The following is a 20,183-nucleotide window of genomic DNA, read 5'->3' on the forward strand; positions in this document are numbered from 1 at the left end:
CATTTCTTCTTGTGCTGCCTACATTAGAGGGTTTTATAGTGCAGCAAAAAATGAGCCCATAATAAATAAAAGGTGCAAATACAGAAGCCCAGAAACTGCTTGGAGTTTTAACAAAATGTCTAAATGTGTTTAATCAATGGCCAGAGAAAGAATAAAACTTTAAACCTTTCATATAATATTGTACCATCTGTACAAGTAAAAAGCATCAAGGCCCAGGCAGAGAGACTCCTACCAGCAGGGGAAAAGAGAAAATATGTCCTGCCCGAGTCACAATAAAAGGCCCTTTCACTAAGCTTTCAGGTCAACCGAATTCAAGTTAGACATCCCATTACCGACGTGTGATGCAGAACCAATTGCCGATTTGGCCCCTCATGTTTTTCAAGCCTCTCGCTGAGACGTCCGCCCGCAGCCTCGGTTATGCGAGCAGCCATCATTTTGGCTGCGCCCGCAGGTGGTACAGGGACCTGCGCCGGGAAGGTTCGATCCGCTGGTAATTGTGTTCCTCCAAAATCAAATCCAATCAGCGATAGCAACAACCCTTTTCTTTGCTCTTGTCTCCGACACGCGAACGGGCACGGAGTCGGGACCTGAAGACTGTTCTTCACTGTCACCGATCCCCATCACTCTTTTTTTCCCGTCTCCCTCGGGCCAGATCATTTTCACGGCTGATAAAAAAAAAAACTAGTGACGCCATGAACATCAATGAGTCTAATCTGCATTCAGCAGCTGTGCTTCATGAGGGCTCAACCTCTGCACCTGCTGAAAGCATTTCATGTCAGACGGGAGTCAGATGTCACCTTTGGGTGATTTTTTTTTTCCTTCCGAGGTCTTTTGATTCTGTCCTCTGTACAAATTTATAGCGATTGTGGCTGCAGTGAAAGGTCACATTAAAGGGTCGGCTGTAAAGATGTTCCCACTGATTCTGCAACAAAATGCACCGTCAGAGATAATTAGGTGACTCAGCAACTTTTTATTTTTTTCACGTGTTGCAGTCGAAGTAATTTCCAGCTGTCCCGCCTTTACTGCTCAGTAGGATCTCGGCCCCTCTGGGCTCAGAGTCCTGCTGGTTTCATCCTCCCATCGGATCACTGAATAGCTAGCACCTGGGTTTGGCAGTTGAATGCAATTAAGTAGCCGGTGGGAGAGGAAGCCAACAAGAACAACCCTCGCCATTGTTTTCTACACTTGCAGCCCAACATACAGACGGCTGCTGAACTCTCAAATGCAAGAAAGGTGCAACCGCTAGCAGCTTGCTCGGCGTTAATACGTCCCTGGAGCACGGCCCTAACAGGCAACAAAGAAATAAAAACTGGGTAGATGCTGTTGATGATATCACTAATTTGATGAAAAGGGGGCCGATATCAGCGCGCCGCTAAAAATAATAAAAAGCCAAACATTAACACTAATGCAATCAGCTTTTTAATCTGAGCCGTTTAAACGACTGCAAGGTCAGCAGCGGCCTCGCCAGCAGATATATTTTCCTTCCGTTACAGCTGCAGATAAGTGAGACAAATGTGATGACAAATGCAAGCTGTGCAACTTGATTTCATCGAGATAGCGAGCAGGTAATGCCTTCAAATTATGAGGAGTTTTGTTTTATGGTGCAACAACGCTGCATTTTGTCTTCAAGTTTGGTGACCCGAGAAACTTGGCGAGATCGAAGAACACCTGCAACACGTTTTTAGCACTTTCGCAGCTTTTTGGAGCGAATGCACTGATGTTTGTGTGGTCCGAGGGGAGGCACACCTCTCAGCGAAATGCTAAACGGTCCAGGTTCAGAGCGTCCCTCGAGGTTGCTTCAGCCCCTGCAGCGATTCCTCCGTGTACTTAAAAAAAAAAACCCTATGTAGATATCTGCTGCACTCCCGGGCGACGAAAAAAGGAATTTTGTTTACAGCCTCTGAGGAAGGGGTTTGCATGCTGTGCGGTGCCGTAACTAGCTTGTTAAAGCGCCTTTTGAGACACGCATTAGGGCAACACTCATTGTTGGCACATCATAAACAACAACCGACTATTTTTAGGTTTGTTTCATTCCCCTCTGTAGGCGGTGTTTGACTCACTGGTGTCATAAGGTCACCGCGGATGCGAGCGCGAGCCGGTTATTGCAGGCTTTTGCACTTTCGCCGTCGAGTCCAATCGCTTGCTGAGTCGCCTAAAGGCGTCGAAGACAGACAGGCTGGTTTTGGACGACACGATCCGGTTCAGTGATAACACCCATGATAACACTTTCTTGCCGTGTCACGACTCGGATCATCGAGATGAAACTGCTCCTGCTAATTGAGACGGCGTTTACAGACAGCCGCATTTCCCCGGGGTCACATATGCTAATCTATAAAGCGCGCCGTCGCAGGGTGCATAAAAGAAATAAAGCATCGCACAACACAGTTAATATAACGGGGACGGCGGCGGAGCCCAGATGCCCCGAGATGCGGCCCAAGACATACATTTGCACTTAGAGCGTGATAAAAACCCTCAATATAGATCACTGTCACGCTCTCAAGCGGCGTCACTCTTATTGCTTTGCAGGGCAACACCGCAAACGAGCTACATATTGCAATGTGAGATGCACCTCCGCTGTTGGAAGTTGTTGGAGACATAAATTAACACATTTCGGGGCCCCTCTGTTGTTCTCTCCACAGAAGGAGATTCCCATGGAGAAGATTCCCGTCAGCCCAAGCCAGCCGGGCTCCCTCTCCTTGGAGTCCCTAAACAAGCTGAATCACAGCAGCTCCGGCAGCCTGTACCCGGACGGCCGCCGGGGCGAGCGCCACGCCGACGAGGGGAAGAGCGGGGAGGGCTGCCGCAAAGCCGACGAGCCCTCCTCCTCCTCCGGCTTGGCGGGCAGGCCCGGGGCGGATCCCGTGGGCTCCCTCAGCGACTCGCTGTACGACAGCTTCTCCTCCTGCACCAGTCAGGGCTCCAACGACGTGTAGAGAAGGCAGGGCTGCAGCGGCACAGCTCAAACCACTTCCCAATCTTCTTGGCCACGATCGACTTTTTCTCTTTTTAAAAATGTTTCATGCATTGATGGGTCGGATGTCGAAGGCTACATCTGCCCCATGGAGTGGATTTTCAGGTAGATTTGCATCCGTGTCGGCCCTTCAGAACCCTCCTAAGTGTTGGTTTTCTTGCATTTTGCAAGCGAAAAGTAGTTTCTTGTCTGTTCTGTTATTGGCCTTGAACAGGACTTAGTTTGGGCTTTGGATGAAGCTCAGGTTTGAATAAATCCTGGAAAAGACCTGAGCATGGAGTCTTGACTTTACAGCCCAGGAGCCCTGTCCTCTCTGCATACAACACGAAGCACTTAGTGGAGCTGCAGGATGAAACCTCAAACACCAAACCAGGACTTCGCTTGACTCCGGGTGTGGTGGACTGGACAGCAATATTGTATCATTGCAATTAGTTACCCCCTCTACCCATGCTGGGGTACTTCTTATCATTGCACTGTAACAAATACTGTACAAAGCTTGTGAGGAGTGTAAAGGAGGGGGCGAAACCCACAACGTTGGCATACAGATGTGCTGCTTCGACTGCATCCCTGTTTGCTAGGATCTAGGTGTCATTTTATGTATTGCTGCTAAATACGATGCCCATTGCCCAAAAACTGCCCCCACGTGGACTCACAACCTATATGAATAATATAATAATAATAAAACCTTCTTTTTTTGAAGCAATATTGTAAAAAATCAAACAAGATCTTGTTCATTTCTTTGTTTTAAGAATTTTTTTAATGTGTTTTTCAGCAGCCAATAAGTAAAAAAAATAAGGACAACTTGGATATAATGGTGGAAGATGTCATGTTTCCTCGATTTAAAATGATCTTTCAGTGTCCGAATGGTACAAACAAACCACCAACTTGTTTGGCGTCATTGTTGGTAGCTCAGGGAACATACTGGACTCATGTGTATTGTGTAAAAGGGTTGACCAATATGGAAAAAAAAAAAATCTTTTCTTTTGAGTTCCTGTTGCAAAAAAAAAAAAAATCCAATCAGTCTAGTCTCATGTAGCGAACCGGAACTCTCCAAACCTCACTTTTCCTTTCATAGCTGTATATTATGTTGTAAATAATAAATAAGTTAATATCAGAATGGGGCATTGCTGATTGATATATGCAAATAATAATAAAGAAAAAAGAAAAAAAACAAGGATGTAAATTGTTTGCCAATCATTCAACTGAGGTTTTTAAGTCTACTGGCATGTATCTTTTCTTATGGGATCCTTTAGGGGTTCTTGTTTTTAATAAAAGAAAGAAGAAAAAAAACAGAAAAAAGTTTATTTTGATCGATAAGAGCTAACGCTAAAAAAAATATTTTATCACTTTATTTTAAAGACATATTTGAACTTTAGGCGGACTTATGCCAAATTTCTATCTGGAATTTGACCAGCTGGTGCTAATCAACAGAGCCGACTGTGTGTGTTTCCATTTTTTTTCTATGAAACTGTTAATATTGTATGAAGAGAGTCTGATGAGGACTTGTGTATTTTTCTAGATGTCCAGTATTTATACCCACATTTTTTTGTACTGTCAGACTGTAGTGTGATTGTCATGCTTCACCTCTTTTCCTTAAATGTTCCTGGTTCCTTTGTAAAGAGAAACGGTTACCAGCAGTGTTACTTTGGTAATTAATATTATTATTATTGTTATTATTATTATTATTACTGTGTGCAATTTTGTCTGTTACACTAGACTTTAATGCTATATTTTATGTAACTATTTCCTAAATAAATATGAGAAACTATTTCCTATTTCGAACCGAGCTTGCAGGGTGTGTTTTCATTGGCTCCGTGCGCATGCGTGCAGGTGATTCATTCCTTCAAACCCCCCCAAATCTTTCCACCACCACCCTCGAGGGCATGGCGTGTAATCACCGCTTCCCACACACAGTTTGCCCGGCTGGAGCTGGAGCTCAAAGCCGGCGACAGCTCCCCGTGCGCTCCCTGCGCAGGGATTTATAACCATTAAGTCCCTTGATGGGTAATTACGCGCTTATAAATAAACGCAATTAGTTTACTCACGCTTGAATGATTACTCTCTCTCTCTGTGTGTCTCCCCTCCCCCGTAATTTGTTCTATTGATCACAAACACGTGAAGAGATTATGATCAAAAGTTAAGGATTGACTGTTTTATGTTCAGGAGAAGCATCAAATAAAGTCACCGGGTTGTGGATGCAGCTGCGCAATTTGGATGCGCACCGATCAATTATGACAGAAAAGGTTAATTACAGGTCAATAAAGTCACACTGACTACCACTGCAGCATTTTAAAGAATATAAATGAGTCAAGGATTGAAAGAATGCATCATCACAGGAGGAAAAAATGTGATTTCGATAGTGGGAAATACAGAAAACTCGATTTGGAGAAGAATTCTAGTGGATTCCTACTAAATTAAAAGTATCACAAACAACAAAAATGAGTTAAACACTTAAGTCTTAACATAGAAAACTGATAAGAATGATAATTGGTGTAATAAAGTGGTGCAATCTATGCGTAAAAAACCGTCATATATCAAAACATGACTGGAAAAAACGCATAAGATATGAAAATGTCAAGCTCCAGTCACGTGGTGCGCTTTATGATTTCTGCGCTCCGGATTTGTCTCCAGTCACGCTGGAGAGGAGAGTTTGCGGAGCTTTGTGGGATTTTTTTTTTTCTTCTTCTCTGTTCTCACCTCAGCCAGCCAAGCCGAGAGAGGATGAGCGGATCCGCGTCAGGGCTTCCTCCTCGGCGGGTCGTCCTCCGCCTCTCCAACGTCTGAACACGTTCTTTTTTCGGTCTAATGTTTCCCCTCCGAGCATCTTCTGGGAGAGGATGTGTCTGCTCGTTTTTGCGACTTTATTCGGAGTCCTTCTCGACGCAGGTAGGTGCAACTTGGGGGAAGACTGCAGTCAGCCAGTGGCACAGTTTGGAACCCACGGTCTTAGATTGGGCTTTTTTTGGAGATTCGTGCGCAACAGAGGAAGGGATGCCAATATGAAGAAGAAAATGATTTTTGTCTCTTTGGCAGGATATTTGCTCCGAAATGTTTCCAACTTTATGTAATGCTGTTGAACCACATTTATTGCCTTTTTTTTCTGCGTATTTGCCGAACAGAACATCCTCTTGCATGTGCTGGAACATACTTTCGGGCAAACTTAACCAGAATGCAAAAAGAAAGGGGGCTATGATGTTGCGTTTTTGGTGCTGCTTTTACGCGCAGCGAGTCCTCTGTGCAGAGAGAGGCAGATATAAGGCTCCCCTTAAAGTGTTAAAACCCGAGTTTATCAGCTGCCCACGAGCTGTTTGTTCCTGTTCCTCTGCTGCGTGTATTTACTTTAAATTTTTTTATTCTTTACAGAGTAAGTGTTGGCACAGAGGGCTGCCTTATCTTTGCTCTTTTCTGGAATATAACTGGCCTCATATTAAAAAAGGGGGGAAATGCTTTGTCCAGATTTCATTGATCTTATTTTGTTGTTTTCCCCCAAAGTAATTGTGGGACTGTGATTTAAAGATATTGCTTCTGCACACCTGAAAGGAAAGTGGGATTTATTTATTTCGTCCTTATCTGTTTTCTGTTGTGGAACTAAGAAGAAAAAGATTTCCAGCAATTGTCTGAAACTGATAAGATGAGCTCAGCAGCTGGGTTTTTTTGCCCTCCGGTATGACAGATATTCCAGCACAAAATAAGAGCTTCTGGAGTCTCCTTCCACATGATGGATGGAGGTTTTCTTGACTTTGTTTAGTTGAAATTAATCAGGCCGGAGCTGTGTGGTGCTGGACTTTTTATCAGTTGATGTCTCGGCTGAGATTAATGATTGTTGCCCGTTTTAATAATTACACCAGTGATGTCCGTCAGCGGGGACGGATCGCTTTGAGTGGGATGTTTAGGAAAGAAAGGGCAGGCATGGTTGAGCTTCTGATCCTGTGTGTTGATGCTGCCATCATGAAAATATGTGAGTAATTAAACCTGACAGGTGCAGCATTCACACGTATGTGGGGGGAAAAACTAACTTCTTGTGAGCAAATCAATGTTTTCCTCTCAGTGCTTCAATCAGATTAACATATTTATCTCTTATCAATGATGCAATCAGGTGCCATTGACGTATATCATGCACACTGCACAGCTAACCGTCCAATTTTCTCAGCTTCAACAGCCGCGATGTGAGTTTTAGCCACTACAGGGACCATAATGTTGATCTCCTTCTGCAGCTGTCTTGCCCTTTCAGCAGGGCCAGTGCACATGGACACTCACAATGAGGTTGTGAGGCAGTCAGAAGAGCTCATCCGGGCTGCATTAAAAGCAGAAGATGAAATTTGCTGAAGCCACGACGAAACGTCGAATTTTATCTTTACAAGAAGGCGCTTCTTTTTTTTTTTTTTACTACCTCTGGGGATGTGGCTCCACGTGGGTCATCTCTGCATTAGCCTGTTTGTTTTCTAAAAGGTTTTTTTATCACCTATAAAGCCCATGGGTTCAAAGGGAACCACTATGGGTTGGCTTTTTTTTCCCCTTTACGGCCTTATTCTCACTTCACTGTGTGAATTTTGAACCTCTCATGAGACATCCAGTAAAAGAAAGAAAAGAAAAAAAAAAACAGAGAAGGTTCGATTCGCCCGAGGACTTCTTTATGTGCTTTGTAAAAGTCACAACACCTTGGCGCTGTCCTTCGGCTGGCGGGCGTACAGGTTGGGGCATTAATGTCAAAGCACTGTCGAGAGAATGACATTGCACTCTCGCCGGAGTGCCATTAGTTATGTTTGGAATATGCCGTCGCACAAAAGCGAAACGTATAAAAGCCTCTGCTGCTTGGCTGTAGGAAAACATGTGGATGAGAAATGTGCAGAACGATGTCAATAGCACACAAGAAAACATCATCCGTTCAAGGGCAACGTGGAGAAAATGGGCCTTGCATCCTCCAGTTGTCCGCTATAAGTAAAGTTTTCTTTTCATGAAAAGCTAACGAGACTACACGGTATGTACACGGTGCATTTAGTGCTGGAATCATGTTTGAATGCAGCAGGTTAGTTTTGCTCGGCTAAGCTTTGCAGGTTTGTTGATGGCTAGTTCACTGCTCGGTTTTTGTTCTGTTCAATCATAATGTGTGAGCGGTGCTAGTGTTGGTGGAACAGGATACGAGCCCCTGAATATTTGGAAAACCTCTCCAACGAAAACAGGAAAGAAGCAATTTTATTTTGAAACACGCTACAACGATGTTAGAGGTTGTGTTTTACAGAAAGACATTTCCACGAGGGATGTGCCAATCATGACCCAGTTTCGATCCAGGTCATTTAAGATCGAGCATCTGGTGTGATCACATTTTTCTTAATAATGCACATTTCAAGACCAATTAAATTTATCAAAATGAGGGATGTCCGGTAATATCTGCCCATCGATGTTATTGGCCCGATATTGGCATAAAAATTTAGTATCTGTCAATATTATTATCATTTTGTTGTGGGGTTTTTTGCCTATAATGAAAACCGATAAAATAATGCCTGGATTTCACCAGCGTTTACTGATGACGACATCAAACTGCGTCGTGAAGCGTGTAAACAAGTTTGGCTGCAGTAACAAACATATATCAGTATCGGTTGATGTCACAATCGGAAATTGAGAGTTGGACAATATCGGCATATTGGCAAAAAAAATTGCCAAATATCAGACAACCCTAATCAAAATCAATCCCCTGTATACGCTAACAATTGCTCTGCAATGCATTTAAAAAGTAGGTAGCTACTCTCTGAAATGTTGTGTCTCAAGTAAAAGGTCGACCATGGCTCGACAAGCTCAAAAAGATGGCGACAACCTGAATTCTCCAACTGCATGTCAGAAAATGTGCTGTCGACTAGCTGCAGTACCTGGTTGTGCCACCAGGTGGAGCCTCTATTCAGACTGCAGAGTTAAACGTTGGTCACGTTGGGATTTAACTTGCAATGGGCCACCAAGACATAGACTTCTGTGTTGCTTAATGGCCTCTGACCAGAGTTTAAGACAAACCAGGATTAACGAGGACAGTGTTCCTATATTATATGTTATTAGGAATATTTAATTACTGAAGTTATTCATTCACTCATTTAACAGAAATGTACATTTTCCTGTTTTTTGTCTGACTATTTGTTAAACAAAAAGGATGTCCATTGAGGTTGAGCAGCTTAAATCCCAATTCCCAACAAACATAGTTAAAATATTTACTTGCAAATTGACTTGAAAACCCATTTCATTCTTTATCTGGTAGTGATTGGGGGGATTGATCATCAGTCTGTCTACCTAAATACTTCTATAATGTAAAAGTGGTGACGGCTGCGTATTCTGCTTCACCACACAGGAGATGCCCTTCAGATCCAGTGCTACCAATGTGAGGAGATGAAGCACAATGACTGCTCCACGCCGGAGTACATCGTCAACTGCACCGTCAACGTACAGGACATGTGTCAGAAGGAGGTGCTGGTCAAACCTGATGGTAAGCAACAGCCAACTGCCTCATTCACAAACACGTCCATATCCCATGACTGCACCGATCTAGACTGTGGTTCATTTTAAAACGACAAAACTCTGAGGATTATGAGTAGACTTTCTGGGTTTTCATACTCCTTAAGCCAGAGCCAGACAAGATTGATAGTTGAGGATGCAAACACGCAGCCTGAGCCAGCCAAAAGTATCCAAGTAGAAAGCTTGAGTTCCTATTTATCTGGAGAAGGAAGGTGACCGTCTGGAAACCGGAGACAGAGTTGAACACTCACAAGGTACACGTCCTCCAAGTTTGCTTTGCCATTCAGATGAGGCGATACAAGCACCTGCAAATGAGCTGAAATGAAAAGATATGCGCTATACATTCATTTTCAAGTCATGCACGCCGCATTACCAATTAAATTACATTAAATCAGTTGCGATGATTGCACCTGTCAACACTTTCTCTCCGTCTCTGGATGGCAAAATGACAAATCAAACCGAAAATACTCCTCACCACGGGAACCCGACAACCTCTTCTTCACACCTTTTAATCCTCAGCAGAAAAACAATCTCCTGTGATTTTCAGTGTCATAGACATTATCTGTTATTTTGTTCCTTCGCTCGGCTCCGAAAACAAGACAGAGAAGGAATTGATTGATGTGCAGGCTCGCTGCGTAACAGGAATCGCAGCCTGTGCAGCACATCCACGCGGTAAAATCGAAGCGCCACATAAGCGTCGCCCTTCCACTGCTTTTGCTTCACGCTCATTTTCATATGAGGCGCGTTGGCGTCGTCACGATGCTCCGAAAACCCCGACGAACCCCCTATCTCACCGAAACCACTTCATTCAAACTCATTTGTCAAAGAGGAGAGACTTTCATTCAGCTGCCACTGACGCAAGATGAGATTAGTTTTGTGCTGTCTTACAGAATATAAAATGACTTTGGCTGTAGAGGGTGAGTTCGCTGGTGATGTGGGAATACAAACCAAAAACAACAAAGGAAAAAATGTCATTAATCAAGTGAGAATCTGTGGAAATAGACTGACAAACATGCAGATTTATCCTCGAAATGTATACTCAAACATGTGAGCTACAATAACTGCCACATAACTCCAGCAAAGCTAATGTCAGGAGGTTCAACTTTTATACATTATTTTATTTATAATTAAGTAGTTAGTTGGTAAAACAACATGACAACTGTTAGGCTGTGCAAAAAAACACACACAAAAGCAAAATACAGGTTCAAATTAGTGATGTAGGATATTAAAATTTCTGGCCGATACCGATATCCGATATTAAGGTTTCCGATATTCAATTTTTTTCACACCGAAAAATAACCATAAGAAAGCACTGTGAGACCATCAAAGCCATACCAAATTAGACCACATAGTCTTCTTTACTACGTAACAAAAGTAAAACATATTTAAGTCCAGGACCATTTCAGTAAAAACATCTGTGAAATAGCAGCAATATCAAATGTAGAGACCAAGGCGCTGATGTCAGACAATCATCGGGTTTTCACGTTGGCTAAATTTGTTAATCGGATCGATAGCGATATGTGGGGAAAAACCAATACCGATGTGGTCACAGATTATCGTGCATCCCTGTTTCAAATCAGTGTGTTCATTTGCTGCATGTTTGGCTAACTAGCCTCCAACCTAAAGTAGTGAGATGAGCATAGCTTCCAAGACTAACACATCATTAACTACAGGATTTTCGTGCCGCAAACATCTGCACGAATGACCCTGTAATCGGACCGTCCTGATTCAATTGCAGTATATGTATGCAAATTTTATGTTGCTGATGGCAGTATTATCGAGGACGAAACTGTTCCCCAACAAGGACATCGAGAGGGCAGAAAAGTGTTGTCCTCTTTGAGTTTAAGCAGAGTGGGCACATTTTTCTACTCCGAATCCGACCCAGGAGGAGGTTTCATGGGGCTCGTGGTCAGAACAGGCGCGAAAATTCAGCTTTATGTCAGTTCAGTGACTTGTTTTAGGAAAAAGAGCACGTTGAAGACGATCACAGTCGGTCTTCACAGTTCAAATTCACATCAACTTATTTAATCAAAACCTTTGAGCGGCTTCACTCCAGTGTCTAAAGATGGACATCTTGGCTTAACATTTAAAGTTAAGTTATTTAAGTTAAGCAACACAAATTTAACTTAGGTTCAAGTTTAGCATTTTAACTGATTTGAATTCAGTCATAAGGCGTCTTTTATTTACCGTTTAGTTTTGTGACTTCTGGCCCCTCGATGAGACGTTTGTAAAGGTTACATATCTTGCACCAACGCCGAGGTTAAATGTGACAATCCTGACCTTGAATCCTGAAGAAAAACATCAGTCTGATTCAAGCGCGTTGGTGTTTTACCTCGGCGTTGCGAAGGACATCCAGCGGCAGGTGGCTCGATGTTCAGATCTCGTAATTGGAGGTTTATGGGTTCGTTGTGTGTAACGGCGTCTTTGTGCGGCGTCCTTGAGTAAGACGTCGTAGCAGCGCTATGTTAATGATATGGTTTGGCTTGAATGACACACAGAGAAGCAGAACACCGGCGCTGTCTACGGACCACACAAAGACGATCAAAGAATGGAGAAAAAAAAGCGCAGTTGCACATATTCCTCCTCCCAAAGTGCTCTGCTGGCAGAGACTGACTTCATCTGAATTTGATTGAATCAGAACTTTTGCTTTTTTTTTCTGTCCACTATGGGGAAGTTTCATTTGCAGACACAAGAAAACGCGTGATAAATAACGCAATAAGAACGCCACATAAATGATAAAACACCTGCTGTACCACAGTGTAACAAATAACACCAATATATTACACATGGAGAAACGGCGCTTGATAAATCGAGCGGCCGTACAGCACAATAAAAAGTGGCCGTTTTGTCATACAAATTGTTGTATCTCGTAGCACCGCACAGAAAAACATCAGTTAATAAGGACAGACAGGAAGTCAATAGCTCCATAGTTCAAGTCGTGCAATAAAATGCTGCAGCATCGCAAAAAAAAAAACAGGACTCCTGTAAGTCACATTTTCAATCTAAGCAATCTAATTACAGAAAGGAAAAGGAATTACCACTTCTGTGAGATTAATGTTAAATGTTGCGAGCTACATGACTGTCTTTCCCTCTGGTTCCGTCTCCCCTGCAGGGATACATTATCGGAAGTCTTGTGCGTCCTCTGGGGCCTGCCTCATCGCCTCCTCCGGCTACCAGCAGTTCTGCACCGGCAGGCTGAACTCGGTGTGCATCTCCTGCTGCAACACTCCGCTCTGCAACGGCCCCAAGAGGAAGCGGCCCGTCCCCTCGGCGGCGACGTCCAACCGGCCTCTTCTTCTTCTCCTCCTCCTCGTCTCGCTGGCCCTGAAGCTCCTGCCGCTGACGTAGACGGCCCTGCCACGTTTACGCTGTACAGTTGGTTTTCTGCCATTGAAAAGAAGGTTCACTTACGGTTGTTTGAGGCACCCAGTCAAAAAAAATCAAAAATGTGCAGAATTTTTCTTGCTCCTTACATACAACAGCACTCAAGCTTGCAGTTATTCGTCAGGTATCGTGCACAAAAATGTAAATCTCAAAGAAGAAGAGATGCATTTTTACCAGATTTGCAGGTTAGCTTTGCACAGAAAGAGACACCTGGCTTGTTTTCACACACAACATGAAATTTAGTTAGAGGTACTCGTGTGGTTCTTGCTTTTTGAGAACCATGCTCAGTGTTTCCCCTTGTTTCTGCTAAGCTAAGCTCACTGCTACGTGGCTGTCGTCTTACATTTGATCATCTAATCTGACTTCAAAATGCCAAACCGTTGCTGTAGGTGAAATGCTGCACCATGAAATGATTTTTCAGACATATCACTATTGTACTAATGTCCATCCATTATCTATACACCGCTTAATCCTCACGAGGGTCCCAGGGGGACTGGAGCCTATCCCAGCCGACTTAGGGTGAAGACCTCACTAATGTTTTAAACAAAATTAGGACATTTTTTTGGACACATCATAAGGAAAAAGACCCTGGAATATATTGTCACAACTGGAAAAATTATTGGGAAGAGAGGCAGACAGGGGATGAAAATGATAGACATGGAACTGGCAACCGTCACAATTCAGAAAGATGGGATTAGATGGATAGAAACGATCGCCCACGCTGAATGGCAGGGCACTTGATTGATTGATTGAATGTTTTGAGAGTTGAATTGGAGCAGGTTCCAAAAAGGTGGCAGATATTCTGAAACCAGGAGACTGTTTTTGCGACAAAACTAAATAAATAAACTGTAGCTGCTGCCGCTGTGAGGGCAGGTCTGACAATCACATACTTTTGTAGCAGCAGAAGCAGCTAAACCAAACTTATAATCATTTCGACTCTGTTCTTCCAGGTTCGTCCTGGGGCCCGAACATGTGATCGCTGAGCAGATTCGGAACAACACCGCCGGCTTTCTATCGTCTCAGCATCACCAAAAAAAAAAACTGTGTGTAACGGCATAACCGCTGAGACCGACTCTGGAAACCTGGAGAAGTGGAAGCGTACAGAGCTTTCTGAATCATTTATTGCACTTGTTGCTAGAGAAGGACCATGCAGTCTGCAGCTGAGGCATCTCTCTTTGCTTTGTGTGAAGTGGAGCGCTTTTTTGTTTTTCAAGAATCTGCTGTATTTTCTGGTTACTACATGCTGTAAAAGGTAGAAATGATCGTAGAAACTAATATTTTTGAAGCTTTTTTTTGTGGCCTTTTGTTGATTTATGACTTAAACCAGCACTTGTTGATTTAATTTCTTAATCGTTGCCGTAGCTGTTGTTCCATTTTTCTGATTTCAAACTGATTAGGAACACAAACTATACCCGCTGCACTTTGCTGCAGGCGAAGGATTCAATTCGAAGGTCTCTGAGGTTTCTTGCAGCACATTATTCTGTCACTTTTATGCATATTTTCCACTGCCATACCGTATTGATTGACATTTCTTCTACAGGGAATACGAGCGATGATGAAATGGTTTTTAGAAAAGCCTATTTGAGTTATTGCTTATTTATCCCGGATCATAAAATCGGTTGATTCCATCACACGAAAGAGCTTATTAGAAGTATTAAGGAGACAATAATGCTCCGTATATTCCTATGTGAGAAGAGATATCGAGTCGTCTTAGAGCTGAATAACGTTTATATTACATAGTGCTATATTAGGACAAGCACAAATAAATTCTCACTCGAGAGCCGCTTCAGGGTGATGTCATGTTCCCCTTTATGTTCTGGATTTGCATGTAGCCACCGCTGTAGACCAAATACTGTATTTTATAAGTGTCCAGGTGAGCGTTTTAGGGAATTTGCACATCCACATCTCCCCTCTAAATAATTTACTAGTGTCACAAAGTTTGATTTTACTGCTTGAAGTGGATTCGTTTCTCCGGCTGTACAGTATCGTGTTTCTGTGTGGTGTGGACGACGAAGGACTCAAACAGACGTTGCCTCACGCTGTTTTATTCAGTAACAGTTCTCTAAGACGAGTGATGGACGGCTCCAGGCAGAGATCCGACAAGCGTTCCTGGCAGTTTTATTTCTTCTTCTTTCTTTTTTTTTTGATTGGTCTTCTGTGAAGAGTAACACTGTCTTCTGCTGATGTGTGATGTAAATAAATGTTGCAGAAAAACGGAGCTGTCGGTCGGCTGGAAGTGATGTTCTCACTCTCGTGTCGTCTGTTTCGTGGCAACGCATTACCAGCTCATGATTTCATTTATTCCCAGATTAGGCAGCGTAGCTCAGGATTGACTACATTTAGAAACAGATAATTTTTGGGAAACTTTTCGTGGATGTTGTAGACAAACACCACATTTTTCTTCTTCTTCCCTTAAGGCCTCTGTGAGTTTTTCTAACAATCAATTTGAGCTCATTAATTAGAAGCATCCCTTTGAGCACAGTATTCCCTGCACAGTAATTAGGACTCAATTAGATCCTTTCAGGGTACATTTTCAGGGATTAATTCAGTTTTGATGAACTCTTTGCAGCAAATTCCAGCGTCAACAACTGGAATATTATCATCCATGGAATAAATATTTCAACTACAGAGAACATTGTGTGACCTGGAGAGCATTACAATTCACCTCACATCACATATAATGCATGGACTCTCTTTTTTTTTTTTTCCTCAGAAAAAGAATTCCAACCCCCTGCTTGCGGTCCCTTCGAGTTTATTTGCGTCTAAAAGCTCTCCATGTGTCTTTAACCTTCACACAGCCAGGCTAAGGACGCGCCGGTGTTTTATTAAATTAGCCACACTTTGCTGCCGTCGCTCGCTTCTGTTTTATGCATTGTGCCTCCGCTGTGGTTTCTCAAACGAGCGTGCACGTGCGATTTTTACGGACACTTTGCATTCTGCGAGCTGCGATTCGTGCGTTATCGAGCAGAGGAAGCGCACGTTTTTTCTTACTGCGCATGATCGAGGCTGCTTGTGTGCAACTTCGAGAAGTCTGTCGGTGAAACAGAAGATTGTGCCGAGAAAAACAAATTACACATCATCCACTGGGCTGTTTTTCTTTTGCAGATAGAATCGTAGGAGAAATGTGCAGCCATGTTTTTGTGAGATTAAACCATTTACAGCCATCTAGTAAGTTAGTTTTGCATCTGCAGGAAGAATTTTGAACCTGACAGTCCGGTTGTGCCTGTGATGTGTGTCACCAGTAATGGATGATTGACTTATAAGCACCATAATAGTGTTTCCAAGTAACCGTTTTCAATTATCTGCCTAACAATGCAGCGGTGCATTGTTAGAGGCACAATGGAGCAGCTCCCACTGGATGGATCTCGCAGCGAGATGTGCAGTAATTTCGCAGGGAGGCGCCTCGTGAACACGGGGACGCGGCTTTTGGTGTCGCTAAATAGTCACAGTTTAACTTCACTTGCTTAAACTTTGTGTGAGCATCGTGCAGTGCGAGGGCGCGCCCGTGTGACTGAGCATCATTAGGCCCGAACACATGGGAGGAGGTGGAAGGAGTCGGGACTGACGATCACAGAGGGGAAGTGCCGACTGCAGATCTCCCGGGGTTAAGAAGCAGCAAAAACAGGAGATTATTAAAAATAATAAGGCTCTCCTCTGCCTCGCTCTAATGACGTGCACGCAAACACAGGCGTATTAGAGCTCCGGCAGCGCAAATACTTCAGCTGATGAGGGACCTCAAGCTCATCTACTCTGTTTACCGTGCAGGCTAAGTGTATCGGAAATGAGGGGTGAATTATCTATTCTGGCGTGGGTGGCAATTGTTTCAGGTGCACATCGCAGGTCGGCAAGATCAGAAAACCTCCGGAGAGTCAATTACCCTCAGTCAGGCTTTACAGATACTGTACATCGCATGTAATGACTCAGCCCACTTCAATGCGTCTCATTTATTCCCATTAATTATTACTCGCAAGTCAAAGCCCGATCATTGATGGGAGATGAAATTCTATTAAAAGCCATTAAACAGATTACATTGTCTATGAGTGCAAATCAATCCTGGAAAATCTTCAATATTTATCCGGGATGTGATGACTGAGCAACCTGGCTTTACTTTCAATCCACTTTAGCAGCTTGGGCCTCTATTCCAGTAAGTAGGCCCAATAAAGAGAAGGAAACACAACTTAAGTTGCAGCAGAGCAAAAAAAAAGAGGGAAATTAATCTGTAGCTTTGACAAACAAGCATCAGACTTGTGTGAAATACCTCAGCAAGAAGTGGCAGGATGAAAAAGGAAATAAAAAAATCTTGATTGAAGTATGGTTGTAAAAAAAAAAAACACCCTGTTGCGCTGATTATTTCATTACAGGAAGGAAGTTTTTATAGATCTAATGATTGAGATGTCAGAGAAATAAATAAATAAATGAAGCACTGAGACGTTTGGCTCGCACTGCCAGAAGAAACAGGTTTTTTGTTTTGTCATCACAGTGGTGGCTCCTGATGTAAAAGGCTCAGGGGGTGTTTCTTAAAAATGAGAGCGCTGGTGCCCTCTAGTATTCAAAATGGTGACACGCAGGAATATGAAGCACATGGAGGAGATTGTGCTCATGGAGATAAAAGGTGGAATTAAATCTAAAAGCCTTGATTATGTCTAGAAAACTCTCTAATATGGATAAAACACTTGGGTTCACTTCAGGCATGCAGCAGGACGTTGTGCCTGTTTGGAAGAAGGGTTTGTTTTGGTGCATTAAAGTTAGTCTTTGTTTCTGTGACAACTAAACCAACATCATAGACTGTTTATAAAGATGGATGAACACTCCATGACATTCTCTATACACCGCTTAATCCTCACTAGGGTCACAAGGAGCCTATCCCAGCCGACTCAGGGTGAAATTAACTACTACTTCAAAAATAAGGGGTGGAGCATGAGTGGAGCTGAAACATCTCTGGACTGTCCGTCATGCCCTCCACCTCCAGCTGTGCTCAGTTGGCAGCCATTTGTGTTGGAATGTTGTAAGTGTGGTATCACTGTTGCCTCGCAGCAAGAAGGTTGCCGGTTCGCATCCCGGTGAGGACACCCGGGATCTTTCTGCGTGGAGTCTCCATGTTCTCCTCGTGCAGCGTGGGTTCTCTCCGGGTTCTCCGGCTTCCTCCCACAGGGTCCAAAAACATGTTGAGGTTAATTGATGATTCTAAATTGTCCGTAGGTGTGAATGTGAGTGTGCTTGATTGTCTGTCTCTAAGTGTAGCCCTGTGATAGACTGGTGACCTGTCCAGGGTGTCTCCTGCCTTCACCCTAAGTCGGCTGGAATGGACTCCAGCCCCCCCATGACCCTAGTGAGGATTGGCCGGTGTATAGATAATGGATGGATGGATGTTGTAAGTGCACACCATTGGATGATTACCTGAGTGAGCACACCTGCAGCGGGGAGTGGGCGACCTGTTCAACCTGCACTCCTGCACCATAACAGCCTGGACCAGACCACTGCATGACCCCGGACTGGTGAATAACATTCACCTAAGACTACAACTGCTGGCTCAACTGGTTTGATTCTGCATGACCTGCCATTCCTCTTGATCACAGTGTGTATGCCTTTTCACTGGATCCCTGTGCCAAAAACTACATCGGACCAGCACCTCCTGAGGATGTAAAGAAAGAAAGCAACATAGGTAAAGAAAAATCACAAAGTCAAGATGATGCCACTTAGCAACATGTCCCCAAATTGAGTTAATATTGGCGAGATGAAGCTGCCAAAAGCTAACCAGAGACCAGACAAGAATGCAGCAGCAAAACTTCTAATAGATGCTTTTAATATTGTATATATTAAACTCTTCACTTCTGAGGTTATGATTGCACTATCCATGTCTTTTTGTGTTTGCTCTGCAATGAACTGGCAACTTGTCATCTGCCAGTGTCAGACAGGATAGGATCCGACCTTGATGAGCCTTGACACCTCGTGGATGGATTTCCATTTTCAAAAACTGACATATTCTTGATTTAACACCTAGAAGAGCAAAGTCATACACTATTGGGCTTCCACTTGCCTTTGTTGCTGCACAAGCTATAAAACTATCTAACTGTCGCCTCAAGTGATAATTGCAGAGTCATAGCAAATGATCAAATGTAGTGTAACCCAAGAGTGCTGTGAGAAACCATGACTGTAATTGCTCATGAGTTCATTTGCAACAATAATGTTGGGTTATTTTATCTTGTGAATACAAAACCAAACAAAAAAATCCAGGATTTATGCGTCGATTCAGATGATTAAAAAAGAATTATGTAGTCTCTCTGATGTATTATTGTTCTTGAACGTTTTTTTACTTGTAAATTTAATTTGAGTTCTTTCTTTTTTTAACAGAAAAAAGTTATTCTCCGAGTAAAAATCTGCAAACTCACTATTTATCTCAACAGATCAATTCCAATGTTTCAGCAGTGATTATGAGATGATGTCGTTGCACCAAAAAGAGAGGACCAAAAGACGCCACTTGTGTTTCGTCTTCTTTGTCTCGGTGAAAGGACAGTCCTTCCTCGATAGTGGCTTCCTGGTGGATCTTTGCTCCTCCGCAGACAATGATGAAACAAATTGTTTCACCCACGGTTCTTGATAGATATTTTCCATCAAGCGGCCTGGCTCCGGAGGACGGAGACGAGGACCGTTTCTATCAGCAAGCAGAGCCGAGGGCTTTTCAGGAGACTCGGTGCGGTGGAGAGACTCTTGTGTGAGTGATGAGTCTGCCCGAGGACAAAGGGCCAATGTTCTCAGGCCCGGGGATTGGCTCTAATGTGGTAAGGCGTTCTCGAGACAGAACACAGCCCTAAAGCTCATTCGTGCTCATACATCGTCTTTATCAGTGGCCCTCCATGCAGTCGTGGAGGGTTAGGGCCATTTCGTCTGGCCTTTGATGGCACCTAAATCACTGATATCATCTGGTGGAGTCAGCAGAGTGAGATGAGGTCGGGTGCTATTTTTTGATCAGGGGGAAATCGACAAAGAAAACATAGTTAGAGGGAAACCTGCACCGTTGTTAACGCATTGAAAGTGTTTAAAATGTTTGTGTATTGTTGCATATTTTCTTTGCCATTGCAATTCACACAACACCCAAGCCCAGAGTTTTTATATAATATTCATTTTGAGCATTTTAACACTTCCTTCATGCTTATTAAGTTTTTATTTTTATTCATATTCTACTTATTATTCATAGCCTTAAGAGAGAACCACTCTGACAAGTGAAAATAAAAGTGTTTTAGTCTTCCTGAAATTCAACTCATTCTTTTCCATACAATCTTCCAACTAGAAAGGAATATATCAGAATTAATTATAAGCTTTATTATTATATAAA

At 43.1% G+C, this 20,183-nt stretch overlaps 2 protein-coding genes and 1 long non-coding RNA gene across 3 annotated transcripts in view; 2 read left to right on the plus strand and 1 right to left on the minus strand.

Moving 5' to 3' along the window:
- LOC103363021 (nck-associated protein 5) overlaps positions 1–4,757 on the plus strand; it is a 149,505-nt gene extending 144,748 nt beyond the window's left edge. Inside the window, exon 20 of the mRNA XM_008289596.1 lies at positions 2,640–4,757. Coding sequence (XP_008287818.1) covers positions 2,640–2,933 — 294 coding nt within the window. The 3' untranslated portion in view covers positions 2,934–4,757. The remainder of the gene's footprint in view (positions 1–2,639) is intronic.
- LOC103363020 (uncharacterized) overlaps positions 1–20,183 on the minus strand; it is a 28,898-nt gene that overhangs the window by 7,928 nt on the left and 787 nt on the right. The window contains exon 2 of the long non-coding RNA XR_520488.1: positions 9,951–9,958. This is a non-coding gene — a long non-coding RNA (uncharacterized LOC103363020). The remainder of the gene's footprint in view (positions 1–9,950; positions 9,959–20,183) is intronic.
- LOC103363018 (ly6/PLAUR domain-containing protein 1-like) lies at positions 5,809–15,090 on the plus strand. The gene is made up of 4 exons (XM_008289595.1): positions 5,809–5,857; positions 9,303–9,437; positions 12,579–12,836; positions 13,801–15,090. Exons 1-3 carry the CDS (start codon positions 5,809–5,811, stop codon positions 12,812–12,814), a joined length of 420 nt encoding a protein of 139 aa, XP_008287817.1. The 3' UTR covers positions 12,815–12,836; positions 13,801–15,090.

This window comes from Stegastes partitus, unplaced genomic scaffold (genome assembly GCF_000690725.1).
Source record: "Stegastes partitus isolate 25-593 unplaced genomic scaffold, Stegastes_partitus-1.0.2 Scaffold624, whole genome shotgun sequence".
Classification (NCBI taxonomy): Eukaryota; Metazoa; Chordata; class Actinopteri; family Pomacentridae; genus Stegastes; species Stegastes partitus.